Here is a 27,633-nt window from a genome sequence, read left to right on the forward strand (position 1 = left end):
TATTGTCCTGTTGTCCGAAATTTGTGCAAAACACGTTTTACCCATTTTACCCTAAAATGGTCGCACGGGAAAAACTCCCCACCCTTACTTTGCCATCACTTTTTCCACAGATCTCGTGACAGGCCAGGCTGCCGTGAGCTAACCTGCCGCCTTCGATACACGACCACCCCCGGATAAGCGAGCTTTCACTGCAATCGCAAAATTCAGCAGAGAGTTTTGCCTACTGCGAGGGTGTGTATTACTTTTCGCGCACGGTGAATTCACAATCCCCCCGGCCATTTCGTACCGTGTGTGTGCGTGTGTGTGTGTGCACGATTTCGTGCCTGGAGCGAAATTCTCGTTGCTGGAGCACCCTCGTCCGCCCGCCTGCCTCCCCCCACCAACTCCGTTCAACGCCCGTCAGCGCCGCACACACGCACGAACGGTTCCTGTGAGTGTGTCTGTTCCTGTCCTGTGGTACGAAAGGTACACCATCAGCAGAACGGCATAAAAAAGGGATTCTCCACTGTGTGGAAGAAACATTGGTCACAACACCACCTCCCTCCTTTCTCTCCCCTTCAATTTTGGCAACCCACCCACACGGGGTGGTGCAGAGCAAAAAAGGAGAAGAAACCCCGTCGCAAAAGTGGTTATCGAAAAGCGCCCATAGGGCCCCTTGTATTACCGTGTGCGTACGTGTGTGTGTGTGTGTGTGTGTGTGTTTTTGTGTGCCCGTGAGAAAGAGAGAGGTGCGTGCGTGCGTTCGTGCAAGCTATTGCACGACATTACAGGTGTGTCTGTCTCTGCTCTGGCTGCTGCAGCACCTTTGCCGTGTGTGTGTGTATGTGTTTGTTTCGTGTGCGTAATTTATCACCCGTGTTACGATGTGGGGTGGGCTGTTAAAGGGTGGAATACAACTGGAATCGCAGGAAAAGAACAACTTCAACCCCCTTGTCTGGGGCGGGATGGGGGTGAAAAAGAAGGATGGTGAGGGTGGGGTAGTGATTTGCCCTCCGTGCAGCAGTAAAACCTCCAGCGCACCCGCAGCTCTAGCAAGCCCGTGAAAATTCGTGCAAAGTGGAAGTAGGCGAGCAGGAAAAAACACACACACAGACCCACACACACGACCTTTTGGAACAAAATAAAATCAGCAGCAGTACAAAGAGAGAGAGAGAGAGAGCCAACACGCTAACGCGCTACAGAGTGAGAGAGAAAGAGCGTGTGTATATGAGAGGGCCCGCGCGCGCACTTGACCGTGAGAGGGAGAGAGCGCTGTCGCACGGACGTACAGAGAGAGAGAGAGAAAGAGCGAGAGAGCGAGCGCGCACAGTTTTGCTGTGCACGTACTAAAATGCTGCTTGCGAGTGAGCATGTGTGTGTGTGTGTGTGTGTAAGCAAAGGAGCGAGAGTAGTAGCAGCAGGCGCACACACGATTAGTACTGGTAGTAGTAGTGCGCCAGTGCGCTTGGTGTAACTGTTGGTAGTGGTAACAGTGCTTACACCACACAGGGCAGAGAAAGAGAGCGAATGTGTTGGTACTAATTTCGAGGCAAAAAAGAAACAAAAAAATCAACACTGAAAAGAAAAATGTTATTACGGCGGCGGTGGGTGTTGAGATCGAACACACAGTAGTTGCAGTAGTTTAGCCAGGAGGGTGATTGGTTAGGGAAAAAATACCCCCCCCCCCCCTGCACCTCCTTGAACACAGAAGGAGAATTTTAAGCTCCAGCTCCGGCACAGGCGTCTCCAAAGCAGGGTGTCACTGAGAGCGCATTCAGTGTATTCCGTGCGTGTGTTTGACTGTGTGTGTGTGTGTGATGCACGACTTTTTCCAATTCTTACACGCTTTGACCGTGAAAGTTTCGTTCGTGAACGTTTGCTGTACAGTAACGTGAAAACGGCCCCAAAGCACGACCGCGGCGGGGTTGAAGCTGGGCTGGAAAAATACCCCCTCCCCCTCCCCCCGGTTACCGAGGAGTGTCCGCGGCTCGCGAAATCAATTTTGATAGCTCTTGATGTTCTTGTGCCTCTTCGCCCTCGGGTGGGGGAGGGAGGTTCGAACTCGCTCTCGCCCCGTGCCTGTTTTCGATGCTCACGCGCTCTCTCTCTCTCTCTCTCTATGTGTCGGGTGCTCTCCCATGAATCGCTCTCGCCCTGTTGGGTTGGGGTCCTTCGATCGAACGGGTAAAGGTCGTCATGGATTTCACACAGCAAAGAAGGTGCCCATAGGGAAATCGTTCAGCGCCTACTACTAAACCCCCCCCCCCTCCTGCCCCCTCCTGCCCCGTTGTTGCCATCGTAATCGAAAGGCCTCGTCCGCCCTATTCGACGAAGGGGTGAAATGGGCAACCACTTCCGTTCCTTTTGAAAGACGGGAGCCAACAGTAGTAGTAGTAGTAGTAGTAGTAGTAGATTCTATGCGCCTTCTGGAAATAGCTGTTTGCATGTCCCCGCGTGTGTGTGTGTGTGTGTGTTTGTGCCCTATTCTTTCTCGTGTGTGTCCCATCGCTGTGCGCGCGCGTATGTGTGTGTGGGAGTGTGAGAAATGGTTTGCTCAAATCCCCCTCCCCCCCCCCCCACCCATCGAGCAAAAAAAAAACACAATACCAGCAGGCCCCGTCTCAGTGGTTGCGAGATGCAGTCGATGGGAAGCTGTGCACGAAGCAAAGACACCACCTGTGTGCACCCCTCGTGAGGAACGGTTTGGCGCTTTGGGTAAAGAAAGGGAGGCTGAGGCGCCTCTTAGCACCCAGTGTGTGTGTGTGTGTGTGTGGCCTTTTTGCTTTGCACTCTTGTGAATATCGGAACGTCCCAAAGTGAGAAAAGTAATGGCAAAGCGAGTGAGAACAAAAGTCTTTTGCATCGTTCGATAAGAATCTAAAATTGTCCTCCAAATGTTGCATGCTTGGATGTGTGTGCCTGGGTGTCTCTGTGTGTCTGTTTGTGTATGTGTGTGTGTGTGTGTATTTGTGCAAGGTGTTCCCGTGAGCAAAGTGGATGACAAAGTGTGTATTTTGTCCCCCTAGAAAAAGGAGGGTTGTTTTGTGCTAACGATGTAAAAAGCAAGCGAGTGAGACAAAGTTTGGTGCTTGTGCTGCGAAGAGGGTGGGGAAGTGAGACGGGCACCCAGCAGTTTACTGTTTGTACCGTAGAGTAACAGCGGCGTGCGTGTGAACGTTGTGAATGTTTGCGCGTGTGAAAATCACGAGCAAAGTGTGTGCACGAAACGCTCACACACACTCACACACACACACACACACATACAAACTTGGAGAGGGGGGGATGGCTGGTTCTGCTGACTGGTGTGCGACCGTGAGCTTTGCGAAGCTGTAACGAGTGAGCTGCTGGTGAGCTGCTGGTGAGAAGGCCTCCAGCCAACCAACGAGCGTAGTGAGCGGCGCGCGCGTGACTCACCGTGGCGTGAAAACGGGTTTTCGCGTATTCCGCTTTTCGGCAGTGCTTTTGTTAGGGAATTTTCCTCTGGAGCAAGTGCACGCTGCTTCACACGGGGAAAATGGGGGAGGAAAAACTTTAGTGTGTAAGGTCACGCTGAGTTGTCGCGAGATAGTCAGCTAAGGAATGCTTTCTTTTGGTTCAAGCAAAGAAAAACATACCCGTGAAAACTCACGAAAAGTCAAACGACCAGCCGCGGCAGCAGCTGTCTGTGCGTGGCCGTGTTTGTGTATGTTTGTTTGTGTGAATGTGTGCAACCAGTGCCCTTCTCACCTCACCAAGGGTGATTTTCCACGGAAAATAGAGAAAAAAAATCTAATTGCTAGCAAGATTGTATTCCGGTGACAAACTTGTGTGAATATAGTGTGTGCGGTCTTTCGCTCATACATTGTTTACGTGATTTTTTTTTTGCTGTTGTGAATTTTGCCACCTTTTCTTTTCGGTTAACAATTTCCTTTCCCCCTCCTCCCTTTTTTATTGCAGCTTGCAGTGTGCAGTGCGTGCGTGCGTGTGTGTGTTTGTCTGTCCGACGTTCTGATTCCTGCCTAGCCTCCTAGCGAGGAGAGTGTGTGTGTGTGTGTGTGCGTGCGATCAAACAGTAGGCGAGGAGCGTGTGTGCAACACTACCAGATAGGGAAAAAAGGAGAAGAAGAAACACACCCCAGCTCTACTCTTGCAGAAGGTGGGCGGCCCCCGGGGGAAGAGAGAGAGAGAGCGAATCAATAGCAACCGGTAGCTAGCTGCTGCTGTCAAACGCGAAGAAAAGCGGCCCTAAACGTGGTCATCCTTGATTTTTGCCTTTTATTTTCGATTGTGAGACAGTGTGTGAGTGTGTGTGTAGTGTCCTGTGTCCTGTGGCTTCTACCCTGGTAAACGGGGAGCAGGGCCACAAATGTAACACTTCACTGCTTTGCAGCTTCTTCCTCTTGACGACGGGACACGGTACCGGGGCAACGAGCGCACCAAGCGCCCGAAGGATTTCCTCCTGAAGACATCTACTTTGGGAAGAAAACGGCCTCGCGCACCATCGTCCCTGATCGATCCCCCAGAGTGTGTTTGTGTTGTGTTGCCTACTGTGTGAGGTTTGCTTTTTTACTATTGTGTACCGATTTAGTGCGTGTGTGTGTGTGGGTGGAAAGTGTAATGTTGTAATTTAATAATAAGAAAGAAAAAAAAGATGACGTGCTGTTAACAGTGCAGTGTAAAAGTAAGCTTAAAGTGTGTGAAAAATTAGCAAAAGAAGAAGAAGAAGAAGAAGAAGAAACACGTCCGTTTCCGTGTGTGCTGTCCCTACGAGCCTCTGCCGCGATCGTCAGCCTGCAATCCGGTTGAGAGATATACCTCACAAACAACGCAACAGCAATTGGCCACCATTGTGTAGTAATTAACCAGGCAGGAATAATCCTCGAGTAACACAGTAACAGCAAAGCGCGGTCAACAACGCGTATCCTGAGACGAGTAAAAGAAGGTAATTTTAAAAGTGACCGTTTGTTATTCGCCTCTAAGTAGCAATAGGTTCAAGTCCTTGAAACACATTCCTTGGAATTGGATTAACTACGCGTTGTTGATTAACTACTACCCTAAGGGGTTAACTACCTTAAGCGAAAGTATATATAGCATTTTACGTGTCTAAGGCCCCGTTTCCTGATTATACGGCGTCGATTTTGAGGCGTAAGACATAATGCAAGAGCAATTTTGGTTTCGATTAGCTGCAAATCAACAGAATAAATAATGCAATATCTTTCCACCTGGAAATTTAATAGAGTTGACGGAAACTTATGGTAGAATCGTCGGTACTATTATTTCGCTTTTCTTTTAAACTTGTTTTAAAACTTAAATTCACCTACTACGGAATGATTATCTTAGTCCCTGTCCGTAGTCTGTACTAGTGATGGGTAAAATTGGCCAAAATTCGGAGTCGACTTCGATTCGACTCCAATAATTTTGGAACCATCTTATAACCGGAGTTGTTCGGAATCGTCTGATGCCGTCCGGAATTGCCCGAAGTCGTTCGGAATCGTCTGGAGTTGTCCGGAAATCGCCTGGAGTAGCCCAGAGTCAGAGTAGTCCGGAGTCGCTTGGAGTCGAACGGAGTCGGAGTCATCGGGAGTCGCCTGGATACGAAGTACAGGCAGACTGTAAGACAAAAACACAACGGAATGAACTGCCTGATCACAAGCACACTGCATCGGACGGTACCAGTTTACTCCGATCGACTCTGGACGACTCCACCTGACTCCGGACAACTACAGACGATCCCAGACGACTCCACCCGACTCCCCACGACTCCGGACGATTCCGGACGACTCCGGAAGACTCCGGACGACTCCACCCGACGCCGGACAACTCCGGACAACTCCGGATGACTCTGACATCGGGCGGAACTAGGGGTTCCCATTTTTTTTTTCAAATTCCGAATCATACTTACAATAGTTGGACTTGGAACGACTTCGTGGGTGCGCTCCAGAAAGCACATCACTAGACTGTACTAGTCATGCTCGCCAGCTAATCGGCGAAAAAGACATCCCAAAACGCTTCTCCCAAAACCGACGCGCTGCAATCACCACCACCGCCAGGAATTTCCTTTTGCGAGACCAACGCGAGATCAATATTTATTGCCGTGTTTTTGTTGCCGCCGTTGCCGCCGCCTGTGTGAAGTTGTCCAAGCTTTTACGATTCTTTTTATAGAAAATTATTATCGACTATTAGGAGGGGCTATAAAAAAGGGTCTCTCTGCTGTGCTCCCAGGTTGCGCACCCGGTGGCTGTTTTTTTCTTCTTCTTTTTTCTTTTTTTGTTTAAACCATCCATAAGTCACCCTTGGAAATGCGAAGAGCAGAGGGAAAAGGGGGAAAGAGCGGGAGAGAACGGCTCAATACGATTAGAACATTTTGAAGCAACAGAGCAATTGGAGGAAAGGGAGAGCGAGATTGATGGTGAGGAGGGAGAGGGAAGGAACAAGGGAGAGAAAGAGAGAGAGAGAGAGAGAATTGGGAGAAAGTGAAGAGAAACAAGCAAAGAGTAGAAGTTGGGATGGCAAGAGTGTCGCCCCGTACGTTGACCTTCTGAAAATCGACTTTCTGGACTGCTTGGGGGGAGCGGTGTTGTACATTTCTTTGGGCTGTTTAGTATCCTTTGGTTTTTTTACATACTATTCCTATTTTTAGGACATTTAAGGACATTTTAAGACATTGCCCCGTAAAGTTACTTCATAGAATTTGGCCGAAAATGTAAATGCAAACAGAAGAGCTTTCGCTGAACATGTTATAGTCCTTGAAGTCTTACGGCTTCCTGTGAGCAATAGGTGACCAATGCCCACCAGCAACAATGTGCTTTTAACTGTGCCTCTGTATGCCTGGTTGTGTGTGGTTGAAAACGAGAGAGAGAGAGAGAGAGGGAATGCCTGTTTGTATGCATAAGCTTAGCGTGCACTACACCAGGCATGGAAGATCATCGAAGGAACCACTGTGATTCGTTCACACTTCACTCTCAACATCCAATGAGTGTCTGGTCTCTCGGGGCACACCGAATGCGGCCTCCCCCCACCCAAAAAAAAAGGACCTCATTTTATTGTGGCCCATGCTTTTCCATCCCTGGAATATGGCAGGAACGGCAAGAGAATTGGCTCTAATGTCTCTTCTTCAGTCTTGCTCTGGCTTGCTGCTCTCCCCAAACATCCACCCAACACTGAAAGAGCAGTTTTTCCTCTCTGTGTATGTGTGTATACCTCTCCAGAGCGCTCGAGTGTGCTGGAATGTTTCCTGCTGGACACACTCTTGGAGACGACTGCAGCCGTCCAATGCACAGAATAGGACATTTTTGGTGGCAAACATATATCTTAGTTGGGCTTCAAGCATCTAAAAAAGACAGAAAAGATATCGCCTTGCCTCCTTCCTGTGTGCAAGATATTCCATTCCAACTTTTCCCGTGGCAGGAGAGAGGCCTATCCTGTCAAAAAGGACACACTGGTTCCGTTCTCAGAGAAGCTTGCTCTCCCCAGCGTGTAGGAAATTCATACTATCCCGAAGAGTCACAAGAGCACCAATGCCTCCGGTGGCACCTCGCCAGAGTACTCTTCTCATGTAGGAAAGCGATGCTTCCCGTTCCATAGTGAGTGAGGGTGAGTTTTCCTTCCAAACGTTGGTTGCTCTGTTTTTCCAACGACCAGAGAGCAGCAGCAGTGAGATGTAACCGTAGTGAGAGACATGTTGCAATGAGATGAAGAATCTGAGTAGGTGAGATGTTTTCCATATGTCTCCTTCAGGCTATTGTTTGGTGAGAACGGAGTGGGGAGCATAATTCCTCTAGCTGTGTTTGCAATCCCACAAATTGGAGGATTTTTTTGTGTTAAACTGTATCAAATAACTACCAGTCATATCGTGTCACACTGCCCCACACTCACACTGGCCATGAGAAGGCTGTAAAACCGATGTACTAGAGCGCTTCTCTTTCTCAGTAACGCGCCCCAGCCATTATCGCTCTCAAGGTAACTTCCGCGGCAACGCAAAGAGCTTGATCACGCACGTGCCTGTGTGTGTGTGTGTGTGCGCGCTCGCGCTCCCGTCTATCTTTTTCGCGGTTATCTCACCCCTCCCTCGCTTCGATCTTACAGGAGGAAGGTGATTTGTGGGAGATTGAATCGTGTGGCTCTTCTTCCAGCCCTGCTGGTCAGTTGCTCGCCTGTGTTCAGCCCATGTGTGCCAGCCTGTGTGTGAGTATAGCTTCCCGATTCAACACACACACACACAACGCAACGCAAGGGGGAGAGTTGTACGTAAAAGACGGACGAGCACACTAATTGCATCTGCTCAAGCACCAGCGACCATTCTTTAGGGTGCTCTGTTGCTTGTTTAGCCTTAAAGTGCTTCGTCGTTGCGTGTGTGTGTGTGTGCTGTTGTGTACACTGTGTCTCCTGTATTGAGGATTTATAAAACTTGACTTCAAAGTGAGGGAGAATGAGAGCGAGAGAGAGCTAAAGGCTAGAAGATTGAATTAGCAGGAACTGCTCACGACCCTGGTACACTGAGTAGATCATAAACTCAGAGGCAGAGCGTTACAACACACGGGTGAGTTGATCTCCAGCATGTGCCAATGTGCTTCCCGAAAAGCTTCCCAAACTCCTGGATACTCTCCTCCTCGATGGGCCAATCAACTGACTGCTGAACTCAGCGATGATATTGATAGCTTTTTTTCTTTGCTTCGATCTATGTTGTTCAGAGTGGTCCAATCCACATTGATTGCTACGCGGTGTAAATACAACACCTTGTTGGAAACAACTTCGTGTTTGACGCTAGGACTTCATGTGTTTTCGTTTTTTTTTTGGAGAACTTTATGGAGACGCCTAGTGGTTGGTAGATTTAATATTTTGTTTTATGGTTTCAATTAACACTAGGATGTACAGAGTGGAATGTAATTACCGGCATAAGTATTGCTAGATACGGATATATTATTTATCTATTATCATATTAAACATTAATTATGTGTCAATCTTGGTTTATTGATTGAGCTTTTTAAGCGACGAAATTCAAGCAATATGCAGTGCTAAATGCATCATTTAAATGCTTTTTATGGCTTTCTTATCAATTCATACAACCGGAGGAACTTAAACTGGTGTGTGAATCATGCATTGCTAAAACACTCCCAAAACGACTTGCAAACAACATCCATAAACATGAGTCACACCTCGCAAATCATAACACCTTCAACCCGATCTAGTGTCCTCTCCTGTTATCAATGATGAACAATTTCCGAAAGAAAAAACAAAAATGCCGTTTGATTGGTTTCGTTGTCACATGCGTTTCTCATACGCTTTGTGTCTGGTTGTTGTTTGAAAACAAGGAAAGGGGGAGGGGGTGGTTTAAATATTGGACAACAATTAATTCTCACCCTTGGTCTTTGGATTTGTTGTGCGTGGAGGGGATGAATCATTGATTCCGGTAACATCTGGATTATAATACGCGATGCTAATGGCTTTGTAAATAGCTGTGAGTCGCGGTAATGAATGCTTTCTTCAAAGCTGGCTGCTGGACAGGGAGAGTAACTGCATCGCAGCACATCTGCTAATTGTCATCTGCTAGCTGGTTCGCAGTTCGAAAGGGTCCGTCCAACTTTCGACCGTGATCATTGTTGTTATTGTTTGCATGTTGGCGACGACTGTCACCTCCCCGATGCCATTGCCCAGACGCCTGCTGCCATCCAATCAAGACGTCGAGGTCGAAACAATGATAACGAACAGGTTTTACACGAAATGTGCTGCAACGGTCCCCGATAGTCAAATTTACGGTCTAATAGGGACGGAGCTTCACTTTGGCACATTGGCACCGATGACTAACAAGCGCGCACACACACACACACACACACGAGTGTTTGTGTTTGTGTGTGGGCGGGTGCTATCACAGATGATAAGCTTGCAATGACGTGTTGAAACTGGCTAGACTTTGGTGGTCGCTTTCTTTGGCTGCAATTTAGAAATGGTTTGATGGTCTCTAATGTGTGAACTTTTACGTTACAAAGTCGTTTGCTTTGCTCACAATAGTGCCTGAAATATTCATGCAGCATATAGAGACGAAGGTCGAATCAATGATGCATTTTGTTGTGGTTCGTTTGTGTGGTAAGAATTTCATAACATTGAAGCATGAGACCCATGATTTTGGGCATTTCTCATTCACACCATTTCATCCATCCACCACCAAGCAACAAAAAAAGGCAGCTTTTCTCCCTTACTCTCGACTCTCAGCTCGGGTGCCTTAGGGCGAAAGGCGCACAAAAAAAGGCTCCGTCGTCGTTGAAAAGGAAGGAAGGAAGCAATCGTGATTGGAGAAAAGACGAGAAATCCGAGAATCCATTCCGAACCTTCAACCCAATGCACACTATATCCTTGTTGTGGAGGGGGGTCCAAATGACCCGATGGGGGGTGGGATTTAATGATTCTTTCGAAAAAAAAAACAGAAATAGGAAAAAGTCTATCCAGAGTGTGCATTACACGTTGAAGCAAAATCACACACACAAACAAGGCTTTCGGAGGTTTCCAATTTTCACTCAACTGTTACAACTGTATATCCTAGTCACGGCACCATCTGCTGTTGCACGGCAGTACTGAGAAACAATGTTTATTTAATAATTGGGCGTATAATAAAATGCTTCTACCTAATATGATCCACGCGCCGCCAAAAAACAACCCCAACCACCCCCGGATTAACCTATCAACTCCCCCGCAACTCCCCCTCCCCCATTCAACAACAACAAAAAAAAAAGAGCAACCCACTCACCGACCATGTAGCCACGGGGTTGTTTTTCCCACGCTTTTCTTACGTCTCATTTGCTGCTGCTGCTGCCACCGCCGCTGCTATGTACTACGAGGTACGGAACGGGGAATTCGACCCGTGCTTCTGCTGCTGCTACTATATTCGTCCCAATGTGCCCCCGCCTGCCCATTGATCCCTTTTCCTCGGTTGATAACCGGAGGCTCAATGGTTGGCCGCTTAAGGCCGATTAAGGTGTGCGGCGGGTTTTGACGGATTCGCGCGGGGCCAGGTAAGCCCAGAAACAACATCTGTTAAGCTCTTTCCCTTCCCTGTTTTACCAGCAATTTAATTTCTCTCGCTGTGTCCTCTCTGTCTCTTCTACTGTTTCTACTGTCTGTCCTGCAGTACTAACACATATCGATTGGATATGTTTTTGCTGCCATTCTGCCATCTCTTCGGCCGGACAGCGAGCAATAAAAACAAAAAAAAAAGATATCCACCACACTACCACTACACCTGTGCCATACTTTATAGCTCCTTCCTTCCTGGACGGCTCAGCAAAACGTCAGTCTCAGAACAGTGTGAGGTATCTGCAGCCCACGTCTTTTGGCCCCGAGTTTGGCGTGCATGTACGCAATCAGACCGAATTGAGCCCGGGCACGAATGGGAAGAATAGTGCACTTCCCCCAACCAACCAGCTAGAGACACACGCTGGGGCACGATGACGATAAAAATTATCTTTTATCTCTTAGCGATTCTTGTGAGGCCCATGTCGTCATTTGCGGTTAGGCTGGGTGGGTGAGTGGTGGTGGTCGTGTTTGGTGACGTAACGTACGTACATCACTCGTACGGACGCAAATTTTGAATGAGCGGGGTTGGGGTGAGTGGGAGCATAGGGGGAGGGGGGGGGTCTATTTATTTTTGGAGCTTTTTCCCTCATACTGTCTTCCGTTTATCCCTCTCTCCACTGTTGTGTTCGGTTTGAGTGTGCGTTCGAGTGTTAGCAAGAAAGAGCAAGAAACCCAACTCGACCGCCGCTTCTGTGTCGCCAAGCTCATCAATGAACGCAGGTGAAAATACACCGCTCAGCCAGCCAACCAGTCCGTGGACTGGAGCGAAAAATGGCAACGGTTAGCTCGTGGGTCGTGGGTGTTGTTTCTCGATTGTCCCATTATGTTTTTGTTGAACAACTGAAAATGGTATTGTTTTGCGTTATTTCTTTACGCTTCTTGGCTTGGGTTACGAACGACACAGCGGATGATATTTTGGGATGAATCGAAAAGCGCTGTAATCGTAACGATTAGTTTAAGACAGTCCGAGATCTACCGGTCAACATTACTCGAGACACTCCCCCCCCCCCCCCCCCGTCTGTCCGCCCGCGGGCCTGTAACATTTCCTAGCGCATTGCGCCTCTGGATGCCTTTGCGCTATTGATTCGCGTGAAAGCTCATGCGATCGGTTTCTCTCGAGCACCGGGAATATGGCTACGGGGAATCTGATTTTTCGATTAATGGTACCGCGAGTTCTCGACTGCGTGAAAGGGGGGAGGGGAGGGGGGGGGGGCAATGTTGAATAATTAATCGAACGTTTGGTTTGCGTTCGTTTGCCACTTTTAGAACGGTGCACACTCTCTTTGGTTGGTTGGTGGTGGCGGCGGCCGGTGGTGTGTTACTGAAATGAGATTACAGTCTCGGTGTGTGTGTAACTTGCTTGCCCGCTACTGATTGAATTCAGTTCTTTAATTATTGATTTTCAATTCTATATCCTGTTCTGTTTCAACGAAAGCAAAGGATTCGCTCTCATATAAAGAAACAACTGTGGTGGGGGATTCACTGTGCTTTGTAGAGCTTTTCATGAGTTTAGTTATTATTTTATTAAATATTAATTTTTTTTTTGTTTAATCCGTTTTTTTCATCCGATCTCAAGCACAGTGAAGCATTCTAGTTCATTTAGTACAAACAACTGACCTTTTCTATAAATAACATACGGCCCAATACATATTCTCTTATTTCTTTCATCCATCCGGAAGCATTCCATAACACATAATGCAATTGATTAGCGTAAACCTCAATAACTTCCACTTTCGCGGTAAAACATGTATACGACATCATCCTGGCTGTGTATGCCGTGCAGCATTGAACCTTTTAATTTCACCTTCCCAGCATCGTCATGAACGCGCCCGCGTGCTTTATTGGTATATGAATGAACTCCTTTTCCTTTTGTGGTTAACTGTGATATTTTAAGGTGAATTTGTTACCATTTTCCTATGAAGTGAAATCCCAACCCCCCCCCCCCCCTCCGCTCGGTCTAGATACCAAAAACGGGGCAAATTGTGTGCACAGTGGGCAATGACCTCCATGCTTGAGTAAAGTCACGTTTGAGCCACGTTTAAAAATGGACGGATTTTGACGAATCCTTCAAAATTGTACTTCGAAAGGTCAGCTCTAATAATAATTAAAATTGTTGTGAGGTTACATACGGCGAAAGCTCGTAATTGAAGCAGAAGAAGTGATCAAAACTAGCAGAGCAAATGAGATGACAAGGAAATTCGTACTAGAATCTTCAAACTTCCAATGGAGCAGCCTGGTAGTTTGTAATATTTTATTAAGAAAAAAATATGTATTATTCAACATATTACATGATTTCGGGATTTTTGGATGAAATTTGGTAATATTTTACATACTGTTAGGGGTAATTTCCTGTGCTAAAATTGGCTTCCAAACTTCACAGGAAAACTAATAGCATTGTGTTTCGTTCCACAGATCATACAGTGCTTACATACATAGTTTCGCAATTTTATTTCGGCGCGTTTTGTAAATATGAATGCTTCGTTAGTTGATTCGGGCAGTAAGTTTGTCCATCGCCTTGTGTGCAGGTGTCCATTCTATCGCTAAAGCTCAGTTTATTTCCGCCCGGTTTCCCTTTTACAGCACGTTGGACACCGTTTAATCGGGGCTCGTGTTAATGTTGTTAACATTATATTTGCCACCTTACCTGCTTTGCCCACCTCTGCCTCACTGGACTTGAGTTAAACTGCCGTCCAACCGCGACAAATACATCGCGGCCACCAGCACACCACACGATGATCGTGTCATTCAGTTTGGATGAATGTATTACACCCAGTCGCATGGAAAGGTGATGTGTGATGGATCGTTTGCGGTCGGTTGAGGGGATCGGTCTTTTGTCTTGGCGAAAACAGCAAACTGTTGCTGATGGCTTTGCCTGCCCACTCGATATATACAGGGGAAGGGTAGCACGGTTGGCATCCGCTCGATCACGATTGGAAGATTGTGGATTGTGGAATGGTCGGTGGAATCGTAGATGCGTGCTGGCGACAGTTTTGCATTGGCGATGATCGTCCACGGTCGACTTGTACAGTCCGGTCACATAATCGTCTCCCTCTCGCTGGTCTCTTCCCCTTCTGTCGTTGAGTGTGCGATCGTGACCGAGACCGAATCGGGCTGCAGGAAAAGGAGAAAGGCGTATGGACGAGACTGTTAAACTGTGTGTCTCCATTCCAGGTTTGTTGGCGCGCAAGTTTGCTGCCCTGCGACCGTCGTCGTCGTCGTATGTGTGTGGCGCATGATCGTTTTTGTGCCCCCCCCGCCCCCTGCTTCTAGCGTCCCTTTTGGGCGGGGTTGGGTATTGTCTCGGACGGCGCACACAGATCGGCCGAGATGTGGAGTGAATAATTGAGTTGAGCCAGGAGAAAGGATGCATTCCTGACCATGATAGATCATCCGGTTTCATTGATGTGTGCAAAACAGCGGCCCTCTTGTTTGGCTGCATAAAATTCCCATTTCGTTGTGACAAAATGCAATATTCATGTGCATTTCTTTTGGTAATATTCATAAAACACGACAATCATTCCTTCTCTCTTTACTAGCTGGTAGCAATTTTGTTACATTTCTCTAAATGGGTAATGATTCTTTGCCTACGACAACACTGCATAATTATTGGACGAAACCATTTTAATGCAAATATACAAGCGCTCAGCCCCCCAAAATTGCTTCTCGTTATGTGGCTGCGGAATCCTAACCTAACCATCAGCAGGCACACGTAACAGTGCTTCTTCCCCATCGAGAGGCACACGGGTGGGTGAGAAAGAAATTGAAAGAATCATGTAACATTTCACCCAGCTCGCCTTGCCCGACGACCTATCGATTAATGCTAATCAAGAACCGAAGTGCATTTCTGTATCACCGTCGATCATCAGTGTGTGGTGGAATAGTGGTAGTAACAGGGGTAAGGTGACTGCTTGGGAGGAATGATCCAAGCGAACACGGTGATAGCCCCCCTCCCCCCTCCTCCCTATTGCTGTCAAATAGAAGGGAGAAGGTGTAATTGAGAATCGAGCCCGGTGCTGGCGCTGCTGCTGCTGCTGGACTGGAATGTGCAAAGCGATGGTGCTGATGGACGCCGCCAGAAACGATGGAGAAAGGTCCGTCCGGCGAATGTGTCCAGAGGTGTGCAATGGGGCAAATGGGGCCGTCGGATAGAATTCTATGGCGTGCCTTTCTGGCTTAGACTGCCGCCAGCAATTATCTATTTGTTTGCGTACTGCTTGAGCGAGCCCGACAGCAATGGAAGCTAGAGACAAATTATCGATAGTTGTGATGATGATTGCACGATAGTGTTTGGCGAGCTCCAGTGTCCCCCACAACCCGATCCAGCGGGGTTACAATTTGCAAAATTCCGCCGTGCGCGACCAACGATCGGTAAGCCAATCGGTAGTCTAATCGAATGTTTGGGGCAAACACAGTAACGTAATTGTTGCGGCCTTTCGCAACATTCTATTCATTTGCAGCTTGAAATAAATGTAATGAAATGTACGGAAAATTACCCAAAGTTGTTTGCAACTGCAACAGGAGGTGGGTTAAAATTTGTTGTACAGTTGGCGTGACTCGACTCGTTTGCAATCGGGGACCACCTTCGCTCGATCTGTGAGTGTTGTCAACACGATAACTCAATCGAAAGTAAAAGAGGTCAAATCAATGATCAGCAGTCCGTCGTTACGATGATGGGCTAGTGTAATGGTAGCAATTGCAATCGGCAAAACCGGTCAATTCGGCTCGGTTGGTGTGTATTATAATGTTCAAATATAAAAAAGAGAGAAAATATAGTTATGTTCTGTAATGAAAACATAAATTAAGATTTAAAATTAATGCTAAGAATTTCAAAATGATCATTAACTTCCGTTTTGTAGTAAATCGTGTAGATGTGAAGCTCTAAATATTCGCTTTCCATTCGCTTCATTCGACAACAACGTCCGTTGAAAAAGCAAACGATTTTGCAACGCCCACTCTGTTGTGTTGAACGTATGGTCCTGTGCAAGCCTGCTTGTTCTGCCACACCACAGGATGTGAGTTCAAGTCCTACTCTTTCGACCACAAACAAACAGTACCTACCACTATTCAACAAAGGTTTTTAATGGTACGTTTTTGTTCGACTCGCCCACTTACTATCCGGTTGATGCGGCTTTTGTTTGTGTTGTTTGTGCCCCTGTTTGTGAATCACACATTTTTGAAAGGCGAGAATAATTGTGCGTAAATGCACTCGCCGCCGCTCACCTCATCGCACCACAACTCCCCACCTCCCTCCAAAGCAGTCATTATCATCATCATCGTTGTCCGCGCACATTCGTTTCTCGGTTCAAGGGACGAGGTGTGCGGGGTGTAGTCTCGAGTGTGAGACGATGCTGCCAACGTTTGTGTGTAAGTGTACGCCCCAACTGGCTGTCGCTGCTCCGCACACACAAACCAAGATGATGTTTTCAAAACCGGATGAAAATAGTCCGGATAGCGCGCGGGAGGCGGCGGTGGCGCGTTTTTGCTTTGCGTATTTTTTTTTGTTTTGTCGCTTCTTCCTACTCCATCTACTCACACGCGGCATTTGCGGTTTGGGGGAGGAGGTGAGATTCTAAACCACAAAGCCTCCCGCCTCGCTCCATCCACCCAGCACCACGCCACAATGCTTCAAAGTGGCCTGTATTGCAGGGAGAGTGGGGAGTAAGGAGGGCGAGACGCGAGACTGGAGCGGGATGAAAGACAGGTGCTAGATAATCATAGATGCGGCGATGGCGGACACACTCACACAGACACACACCGAGCGACAATCGGTTCGGATATACGACGATTGATAATACGCTGAGCAAATTTTCTCACATTGCATAATTATCAACAGCAGCAGCAGCAGCAGCAGCTAAATGCCGCTCGCGCACCACAACTGTTGCAAAGCAAATCATAGCTGAAATGTGTGCTGAAGGTTGTGAGAGTAAGAGAGAAAGAGAGAGGGTGTGAACAGCGAGATAGCGCAAACGAGAGATAGAGAGAGAGAGAGAGCTCTGGTGAGAAGGAAACCAAAGGTGGTGAAACGAGATGATAACATGGTTGAAGTGTACTATTAAAAAAAAAGAGGGTAGCTCAATTCCTGGAACACAGGCCACACATAGCTAGATGAGTGGGTGATGGAATGGAGGGGTTGGGTGGGCAGAATCGTGTGCGTTTAAATACTCGTGCGACTCACTGCACCGAAGTGCATTTTGAAGTGCAGCTAATAAACTAACAAGCATATGAAAACAAACCTGTGCTGTGCGAGCGGGCTTGTTGAAGGAGATGGCACTTGAAACATGGTTTATATACCGAGTTGGCTCGGTAGTACTAATAAATCGTTGATCGCCACCTTTGATCGTTCAGCGACAAAGTAGTGAACGAATCGAATCTGACAAGATGAGCTATGTTTTGAGAAAACTTCTTGCTCGAGATTTGCAAACATTTGCAAAGGTCATTAAACATTTGTAATTGAAGGTTAATTATGTATTTGTCTTGTTCTTCTCTGCGTGATACAATTTTTAGTACAATTTAGTACAAATGTAATAATAGGTGTTAAAAGTGATTGATTTTATTGGAGATAAATTTATGCCATTAATATTTACTCATTCCTTTGATATCAGTAATCAGTGTTATTAGTTTTATGAAATTTCCAATTGATTTGTAACAAATCTACAAAGTCTTATGTAGTGAAGGGTTAATAGTTCGATATAGAGCCTTTGATAATTTCGTACCTGGAATGACCACCTCGAACCTGCAACGAGAGGAACGGTACAATTGGAGACGATTATATTGTTATTTATAGTATCCATATCATATGCTCGAAAGGCTTTGCAGTACTCCGCACCGCCTGCAGGCATGTGCCCCCGGGGGCGGATACATTATTCGCCTCGTATCGCATCGCTGCTCCGTCGTCAGGCCGTTCATTAAGAAGGCATCGGGGTCCGGTCTACGCGCATTTCCGATCGCGTGTGAAGTACCTTGTGCTGGTGTTGCCGCCTTCCCGATTTCGTTTCACCTCTCCCCACCTGCAACCGACACGCATTTCTTTCCCAGCAAAGGCAAAAGATAGCCCTTTCGCGTAATCGATGACGGGTGTAAACTCCGGGTTCCTTCCCTTCCACTCCCAACGTTTGCCCAGAACCAGTAGCAAAGTGGATGTAGTAGAAACGTGGACGGAGGGCGACATGGAACCGGCAATCAGCCGTAGAGGGAGAGAGCGAGAGAGAGAGAGCGAGAGAGCGAGAGACTTGCGCGCCCGGCACGAGGTTGTGCACACATTTCATTAACAAGTGCATCAGGTTCTCCTAACGTCAGCAGCGTCGGTTAGAATTCGAACTGAGCGTGCGTGATCTAGACACACAGTGTGTAGCCTTCCTACCTTGCTTTACAATTTCATATACACACATACACACATCCACGTATGTACAAGCAATCTCCGACAATTTCCGACGATTGTGTGACTCTAATGTTTCGATTCTTCTTATCGTTTCAGAGTATCAGGCGAGGAGACACCGGAGTCTGCGGCTGTCCGTAGTTGCTGCTCGAGTCCCAAACCTCTGGCAGTGTCCCGGAGGGTTACACCGATCTTCACGAACAAGACACACGAAACATGAGCGTGTAAAGCCGGAAAGTGCGATTGGTAGTATGCGGCACATCGGATAGATAGCAAAACGCTAAAGGTGTGTTAATAACTGAAACTTGCAGTAAGAAACGGATTGAAGAAATAGCCGAAACTTCAATCAGAAAACGTTCTCAATCCACACCCAACGAAGCGGTTGTAGCTGTCCAAAAGGGGGCTTTGCAAGACAGATCCATCAAACGGACAACAACACCAGAACCACCACCACCACACACGCACCAGCAGCAGCAGCACCAGCAGCGACGAAGACGGAGGGTTCTCGGGAAACATCGCACCCCATCTAGACGCTGGCTCGCAACGGTGAAGCGCGGGGGGCCGAGTCTCCCGATACGTCACCGGAAGGCGGTGCCACCTGCTGGTGGGCGCCCTGGTCAGCGATGGGTTGCTTCGGCTCAGCCGGATCGAAACAGTCGGACTCGAACAGCTCCGAGGATACCAAGAGCCAGAAACGGCGCAGCGATGCGATTACGCGGCAACTCCAGAAGGACAAACAGGTGAGGGGGAAGTCTACGCATGGGGATGCGTCGATGGAAAACGCCCTTATCTCGATTGCTGTTCCCAATTCCAGGTGTACAGAGCGACGCACAGACTGTTACTACTCGGGGCCGGTGAGTCCGGCAAGTCCACCATCGTGAAACAGATGAGAATATTGCACGTGAACGGGTTTTCCGACAGTGAGCGGAAGCAGAAGATAGAGGACATTAAGAAGAACATTCGTGATGCTATCCTGGTGAGTAGGGAGAGGAAACAGAACGGTTTACCCCATGCTTGTTTGTGCCCTGCCTTCGATCGGGAGTATTAATTCATTTGCTTTTTCCCGTCCACCTACAGACAATTACCGGTGCAATGAGCACACTGACGCCGCCTATTCAGTTAGAGAAACCGGAAAATCAGGCACGGGTAGACTACATTCAGGATTATGCGTCAGGTAAGAAGCCGTAGCTTAGAACATGCTTCTTTTCGCGTACTAAATCCCTTCTTTTCGTTCACTCTACCTGGTAGGGCCTGATTTCAATTATCCACCGGAATTCTACGAGCACACCGAGGAGCTGTGGAAAGATCGCGGTGTCCAGCAGACGTACGAGCGATCGAACGAGTATCAATTAATTGATTGTGCTAAATAGTAAGTTGACAGGGGAATCCGGAAGCGCCACCGTCTCAAAACGGTTCCACGCCACTGTCGCTCTTCATTGACCTCTGTGCGGCTGAATTACGGAATGTTGTACTAACGTGTTCGTGTTTTGCTTCCCTTTCGCCGCCAGCTTTCTGGATCGTGTTAGTGAAATCAAGCAGCCTAACTATACTCCAACCGAGCAGGATATCCTGAGATGTCGTGTGCTAACCTCTGGCATTTTCGAAACTAGGTTTCAGGTTGATAAAGTGAATTTCCAGTAAGTAGTGCCCGCGGCAGCCGGCAGCAATCCGTATCCCTGCGCTTACATTCCCACATTCACGTGCCCTTTCTCCTCACCCAAAACAGCATGTTCGACGTCGGAGGGCAGCGTGACGAGCGACGTAAGTGGATCCAATGCTTCAACGATGTCACAGCAATCATCTTCGTGACGGCGTGCTCTAGTTATAATATGGTCCTGCGCGAAGATCCCACACAAAACCGGCTACGGGAGTCGCTGGATCTGTTTAAAAGTATTTGGAATAATCGGTAAGCAAAGTGTACGCGGTGGAAGTACTGCTGCACAGTGGACAGTTGCAACAATAACGTGGCGCTTTTTTGTGTTTTTGCTCTTTCTTCCTTACAGATGGTTACGGACTATATCCGTTATATTGTTTTTAAACAAGCAAGACTTACTGGCCGAAAAGATAAAGGCAGGCAAGAGCAAGCTGTCCGATTACTTTGGCGAGTTCAACCGTTACCAGACGCCAGGTAGGATGCTGGTTTTGCTGTGTGGCTGTGTCGCATAGCACATACTAATATCGTGTTCATTCCACCTACTTTCAGCCGATGCCGTGTGCGAAATGGGCGAGGATCCAGAAGTGATTAGAGCAAAATATTTTATAAGGGACGAGTTTTTGGTAAGTTGGGACGGTGTTGGGAGATGCATGCTACACTGCGACGATATGTTGAATTCAACTCCTCTTCCCTTCCCCTTCCCCTTTTTGCAGCGTATATCGACAGCGAGTGGCGATGGCAAACACTACTGCTATCCACACTTTACCTGCGCTGTAGATACGGAAAACATCAAGAGAGTTTTCAACGATTGTCGGGACATCATTCAGCGGATGCATCTGCGACAATATGAGTTGTTATAGGTATGGAAGGATCTTCTTTCTGTCCTTTTAAACGGTTTGTGTTACTATATTCGTATTTTTGTTGTGTCTTTTCAGATATACTTAATGATTTCGATACAACAGCAACTTGGTCGTCTCATTTTAGTTGTGTCTATCGTGAAACAAATATCAAACCTAGCCAAACTATACTAATTTTATAATAAAACAAATATTTGATTAGGAATTAATCAAAACAAAAAAATGGAACATGCATAAGCACACAACAAACAAGTACACACACACACACACATCCACACGAATACACATGCCTCTAACCATCCCACACAGTACACACATACACACCCTCCTCTAACCCTCCATAGAGAGATGCATAAGATCACCGAGATCGCGCAACTACACCAATGTTGCTCTGAACACGTGCGCGCAGTCACGCAAACGAACAACGTTTGGACGAACAAACGACGACACAGTGAGCCCCCCGCTGCTCGGAAAACATACACCAACTGGTGACATTTACTGGTCAACCGGGTCGTGTTGACCGGGGGGGGAGGCAAAAAGGATCCCAAAAAACATCCCCATCGGAAAATAAGATTCGGCCATGATGGCATCGTGTGCGGAGCCTGTGGACGAACACGCGTGTGCGTGGTGGTGCAATCAATAGTAGGCGCTGTTCGGGCACGCTCGAACAAAGGCAAACATTTAAAATCCACCTCCAATCACACATACACAGAGAGAAAGAGAGACATTAGAAGCAACAAAGTAACAACTGCCGTCGAATTGCGCAAATTAGTCAAAAATGAAGGAGCAAGAGCAGAACAAAACAAAGATGTCACGTGTATCTCGTTGCAAGGGTTGCAAGCAAGGCAGGATAAGCAGCGCAAGTGGGGAAACATTATCCTCCCGCACCCTCTACCCACGAACTAAACCAAATCTAAAAGTAGAAGTAAAAAGAAAAAGAGAAGAAGAAAGAATATAAGGTTTAGGGCTTGCACTCCTTGTAAACTAATGGCTTGATCGGGTGGGCGGGCGGAAACGGATAAAACAGACGCGCGCATAACCACAGCACAGTTTCTCATGTTCTCGCTGATCTGCTAAGTGTCTACCGAACACGGCCAGAGATAAATAGACAGAGAGAGAGAGAGAGAGAGAGAGAGAGAGAGAGAGAGATAGGAAGGCCGAACAAAAAGAAGAGGGCTGCTAGGTAAGCCTTTTGTGCAATAAAATCGGTGGGTGTAGAATTAGGTTTTAGTGGGATAAAAGTAACTATGAAACAAACAAATCCCACCCCACACAAGTACACGTACACACACTCACTATAAAGAGGCCATCGCCGCCCGATCATCGTAACGTGGCGCGCTGTACAGAGAGGGTTAGCTGTTACCCTGGAGCGCTCCGGGTGCGTGTGCAAATGTAAATGTGCTGGCAAAAGGGTGGAGACGATACACTACTTTCCTTCCGCCAAAGGGCGCCATTCGTTACAGCAGCAGCAAATGCTTTAGTAGAAGAAATCGTTCCACAAACACACACACACATCCAGCATACAACAGTAAAAGCTCACTCGACACAAGCAAAACAGTGTAGGCAAAAAGGAGATTCGTGACGCTGCTCCCTTCACAGCTTCCAGTTGGCTGCAGGAGAAAAGAGACAGAGAGAGATAATTGTAGTTGCAAAGAATGAAAGCTTCATTGTGCAGGCAAATCAAGATACATAGAAACACACACACACGCAGACACTCATACACATAAAGTGCAACACTGTTCTGTGAACTGGGTAGCAACATAGGACGAAAGAAGGGAAAAGAGAGAAAAGGGATGTAGATTTAGTAATACTATCGCAACGTAGCTGTTGGAATTTCAGTATTTCGCTCTCATGTTTTATAGTTGTTCGTTTTGTTTGTTTGTTTGTTTGTTTTATTTTTTTTGTTTGCTAGTAAGCCCAGGCGCGCCCATCGCACGCATCTGTTGTGTGTATCGTTGTGGTAAAATGTTGTTATGTTTTAAATCTGGCCTGGTCCAACGCCGCTAAGCAATGTTTAGTATGAAAGGAAAAGAAAACAGATTCGGTCCTACTCTCCCCTCACCCCCCCCCCTCTCCCCCCACAACACTTACACACACACACATACATATACACACATACATATACACAGTAAAACCAATTATGTATTAACTCTAGATCACCGCATGCGCCGCCATAAGACTCTACCTTCTATTGTTTATGTTTAAAAAGAGAGAATAAGAGGGAGGGAGAGCAAAAAGCAGTAGGTCTCTCACAACCGCGTGAAAGCGTAATGCGTGTAATATGCGAGCGAGACGAGCGCGAAGAAGGAAAGGACTCTGTTGTAGAAGGAATTTGTTATTTGTTTTCATAGGTTTTGTTTTAGGTAAAGAGAAAGTTTTAGCTGCAATGTTTTACTTCCCCTTCCTTTCCGTAGAGTAGCGCCGTGGTGTGTGTCTCTTTTGATATACACGTATATAAGTTACAGGGGTTGCTGTAGTTTTTTTTTTTTAATCTGTTGACAGTCAAACTGCAGGGTTCGTCGAGAGAGAAAGGGTTGTAAAAAGGAAGAGTTAGTTGCTTGTTATGTTATGATTATTTTATTTTGTTTCGTTATTAGAAAATACATTTCTGTTTTGCTACTCTGTACAAAAAAAAAACAAACAAAAGATTATAACCAGAAAGAGAAGAGAGAAAAAACGCAAACATGTAGAAGTACACACAAACAACAAACACATGCATACGATCGCGATCGCGAGGGGTGGGTGCGTTTTTTCGTCGTTTTTGTTTTAGTTGTCCACTACTACTACTACGTACGCTCGCTGTAAATGTAGATTTTTAAAACGTGTCTCACCATATAGATGTGTGTGTTGTGTTGTGTGATTACAACAGTAGCTGGATCGGTGTGGCAGGAGCAGTAGTAGCAGCAGCATTGCATGCATTGGGTGTACGTTGTGCAGAAGGGAATCTAACTAGTGAAGAGGATCGACGAGAGAGAGAGAGCGAGGGAGGGATGTAATGTGAGTGGCGTGGCTTTAGCAAAATACGTAGATAAATGTAATGATGAGATAATGTTTGTGTGTGTGGGTGGGTGTGTGGGTGTTGTGAGAGAATGTTGTGCATGGAGGAAAAAAAGGAAGGATGCGCACAGTGTGGCAAGAGGTGCGGACTAGTGAAAATGTTATTTTGAAACAGAATAAAATTCTCTTAGGTTATTGCTGAAAGGTTTATTTACCGTTCTGTAAAAAGTTGAAAGATGATGAAGATGAGATGAGACAGAATCAAAGGATAAGACTTTAGATAATCCAATTCACAGTACGAATCATGAAACCAAGTCAGCTGGAGCCCAAGGATCCCCTTCCTATACACAGACACTTGTTTCCGTTTTTTAATCACAAAATGAGGTTTCCATATTCTCGTTTCTCATTTCTTTTTTTCTACACACAGTTCTACACACGCACACAGATCATTGTGTTCTATTTTTTGCTGTTTTTATTTGTTGTTGTTTCAAAATATATATATATATGTTAGAATCTCGTAAGGGCAGCACGGGAAGTCGTAGGGTAGAGAGAGAGGCAAGCAAATAAATGGACCGCAACGGGAAATAACGGCGAGGTAAATATTTAACAAAACAATCCCTCCGAACTCCCGGACGGAAAGCGCCACGGGGGTCAGTGTCCTTGAAGGCAAACAGGAAACGGAAAAGCAAACACGGCGCACGGTGTGGATCAGGGGTGTGGTGGGAGCATCTTTGTGTACGTATGTAATGCGGGTATCATCAAATGGTTCTGTGTAGGATGTGTAAAACAAAAAAAACTGGCACCAACAGCAACAAAACCACTAGAAAGCGCATCACAACTCAGTGTAACATAACAAGAAGAAAAACATCTTAAAAAAAAAAACACACACACACACACACACACACACACACACATACGCAAACAAATACACAAAACTTATCCAATCAGAATCAGATGGCAATTTTGTATAGCTTTATCGATGGAATAGACGAAAACACACAAACACACACAAAGAAACAAACAAACAAACAAAAAGAATATTTGAACGGAAATGATAGTAACAATGAATGGTGTTTATTAATAGATGTTAAAGTAGTCAACATAAACAAAGAACAAGAAAGAGAGAGGGAGAGAGAAAAAACGTAACACGTAATGGAAGAAACGTAACGCAAATAAATGGCGCAAAAAAACAAAATCGCAACCAAAACAAAATAAGGTGAAATACGAACGAAAGAAGAAACGGTCGAGAAGCGGTGGCAATAATAACAACACATGATGGAAATTACATTCGCTAATCCTTTTTCGTTGGCGCGACTTGGTCTTGGGTTTTATTTTGCGAGCGACATTGGCCCTACTACTACCATCTTCAAGTGTAGGAGCAATTTTTTTTAAACACATGTTTTAATTTTGTTTAGTTTTTCTTGCCTTTTTTGGTTTTAGCTGTCTCTAGTAGTGCGACTTGCGATTGCTGTCGTACTCGATTTCAGTTTGTACATATAGGGTTATTCCTTTCTTAAAACCATTAAGGCATTAAGCTGTGTTTCCACCCACCCCACCCAAGGATACACGGAATGCACATACACACACACAAACACACACACACATAACAAATACCTTAAAACTGCGTTTGCATATGCGAGTTGAGGGACGGGATGTAATGAACCGGAAATGGGGAAAGAGCTTAAGTTTTTTTTGTTATTATGTTACATTTAATATTAAGTTTTGAACAAACAAACAAACAAAAACCAGTAACGGCCATCGCAAACTAGATAATAACCAAATTAATTATTTAATTAAAAATCACTCACTAACACACTTACACACCAATCTAGTTACCAGTTTCTTTCGTTGTAGAAGGGTCCCCCCTCCCCCACGCCATGTCTTTGCGACTGCATTTCCGCGTATCTCCTGTGCCGTGTCATGCAACATGAATGTAGGTGTGAACTGTGGGTGTGAAACAAACAGTATATGGCGAACTGTGCACAACACAACAGTGATTGTTATTTATTTTATTTTTATTTTACCTACGCTCCCTCCTGAATAGGAGGGGGAGGGGAGGAAACCACTAAAACCTACGAAAAAGAAGCATAGGCAATCTAATGAGTATACACACACACACGTTCACTCACAGAAAGACACACATACACAAGCCAGCGATCGCTCAGATTTCCCAACATACAAAAGGAAAACGGCGCCAGTGAAGGTAGTGAAGGAAGTTAAAGGGGAAAATCGCTTGAGACCCGATCGGTCCTGTGAAGGATGCGAACAGGAAATGGGGGCAGGCTAGATAAAAATGCAACGGGGAAATCCATTTACATTGAAAATAATAATAAAAAAAAGAAAGGTGTAGTAAATCTGCAAACAAAAAGCAAAAAATGAAAATGTATATCGTTTACACATACATATACATACATATACATATATACAACTTATATATATATACCTATATATATACATTTAGTGAGGGAGAAGAAGGTGAGAGAGAAAGAGAGAGAAGAGAGATAGAGAGAGAAAAAAAGATGAAATCACAGATGCAACCAACAGATGTACTATTTTTGGTTTCGTTTATACTAATACGCTCTCCTGTTTCCTCTCCATCCATCCCTCCCTTGTAAAGATGTCTTCTTCTGCCTTCTCCTTTAGCAGCTACTTTCCTAGCACACACACCCCGCCACCACCACCATCTTTCTCGTACCTTTCTTCTCTGCTGTGTTAGTCAATTGTCGCCGACCGTCGTTGACACGTGAGCTTTCGGACTGTTAGGAAAACTATGAAACGGAAAAGAGGAAAGAACACACACACACACACCCACACACAAACATATATCCGGTGTGCATGTTGTGTAGCATACCTTCGGAAGTGATGATTGAAGCATAAAACACTGCTGCGCTGTACCTACTTTACTACTGTGTATGTATATGCTGGCCGCACGCTGTACTGTGGCATCATTCTGATTGGCAAAACAAAATCGTAGTAGTCGCTGCGCGGACGACCTCCTAACATCAAGGAAAAATCCACACACTCTCCACCCCACAGCTAACTTAGATCGTAAAGCAACATCCTTTAGCAACACGTGTGTGTTGCGCATACCACACACACACACGCACACTCAAGAACCCATCCACACACACACGCACACGCATAGACAGAACACGTACGATGAAACTTCACCTAGTAACAGGTAGGATTACTTAGGTTCTCGTGCATGGGCCAGGGAAATGAAGCTCCGTTCTACCACTTAAGACGAGCGGCCTCTGTTGGCTTAACCGACCACGTGTCCCCTTTTCGAGCAATTTGCTTAGCTCTACTGTTTTCGGTTTGTGTTTAAAAGTTTGGATTGGTTCAAACAATGTCATTGGATTGATTGGAAAATGGAAAGCAGCGAAGTGAAGTGTAATAAGCAGCACTAACCTAAACACTCGTAGGCTAAGTGAACGATCATTTGCAATATGGTAAGAGGTAGAGGAGCTAGTAGCCACCCCAGGTAGGAGATAACAGAATCATCGGATCATCGGTTTTTTTTTTATTATTCTTTACGTTCTCCTTATCCTTTCACTCAAGTTAGAAGAAACACCGGTCATGGATGACACAAAATTCATACTAAAACGTAGACTAAAAATGAGCGAACGGCGGGGCGCTGTTTGTTGTGTGAACATGGAAGCTAAGCAAGCGAGAAATAAGAGTGTTCATGGTGGCAAAACAGTGGAGAGGGATACGGTAGTGGT

At 46.2% G+C, this 27,633-nt stretch overlaps 1 protein-coding gene across 13 annotated transcripts; it reads left to right on the forward strand.

Annotated features, from left to right (window-relative positions):
- Positions 1 to 128: 128 nt before the first annotated feature.
- LOC1280580 (guanine nucleotide-binding protein G(s) subunit alpha) lies at positions 129 to 26,383 on the forward strand. Of its 13 annotated transcripts, none has more exons than XM_061662433.1 (12): positions 129 to 231; positions 3,916 to 4,900; positions 18,500 to 19,140; positions 19,215 to 19,376; positions 19,478 to 19,574; positions 19,649 to 19,769; positions 19,909 to 20,037; positions 20,127 to 20,306; positions 20,404 to 20,528; positions 20,604 to 20,677; positions 20,768 to 20,914; positions 20,990 to 26,383. In XM_061662433.1, exons 3-11 carry the CDS (start codon positions 19,024 to 19,026, stop codon positions 20,912 to 20,914), a joined length of 1,152 nt encoding a protein of 383 aa, XP_061518417.1. In that variant the 5' UTR covers positions 129 to 231; positions 3,916 to 4,900; positions 18,500 to 19,023; the 3' UTR covers positions 20,990 to 26,383. The 13 variants fall into 13 exon arrangements, with proteins under 13 accessions (XP_061518417.1, XP_061518413.1, XP_061518414.1 ...); XM_061662429.1 differs by having other exon boundaries at positions 167 to 465; XM_061662430.1 differs by having other exon boundaries at positions 191 to 2,198.
- Positions 26,384 to 27,633: the final 1,250 nt, after the last annotated feature.

This window comes from Anopheles gambiae, chromosome 3 (assembly GCF_943734735.2).
Source record: "Anopheles gambiae chromosome 3, idAnoGambNW_F1_1, whole genome shotgun sequence".
NCBI classification, from domain to species: domain Eukaryota; kingdom Metazoa; phylum Arthropoda; class Insecta; order Diptera; family Culicidae; genus Anopheles; species Anopheles gambiae.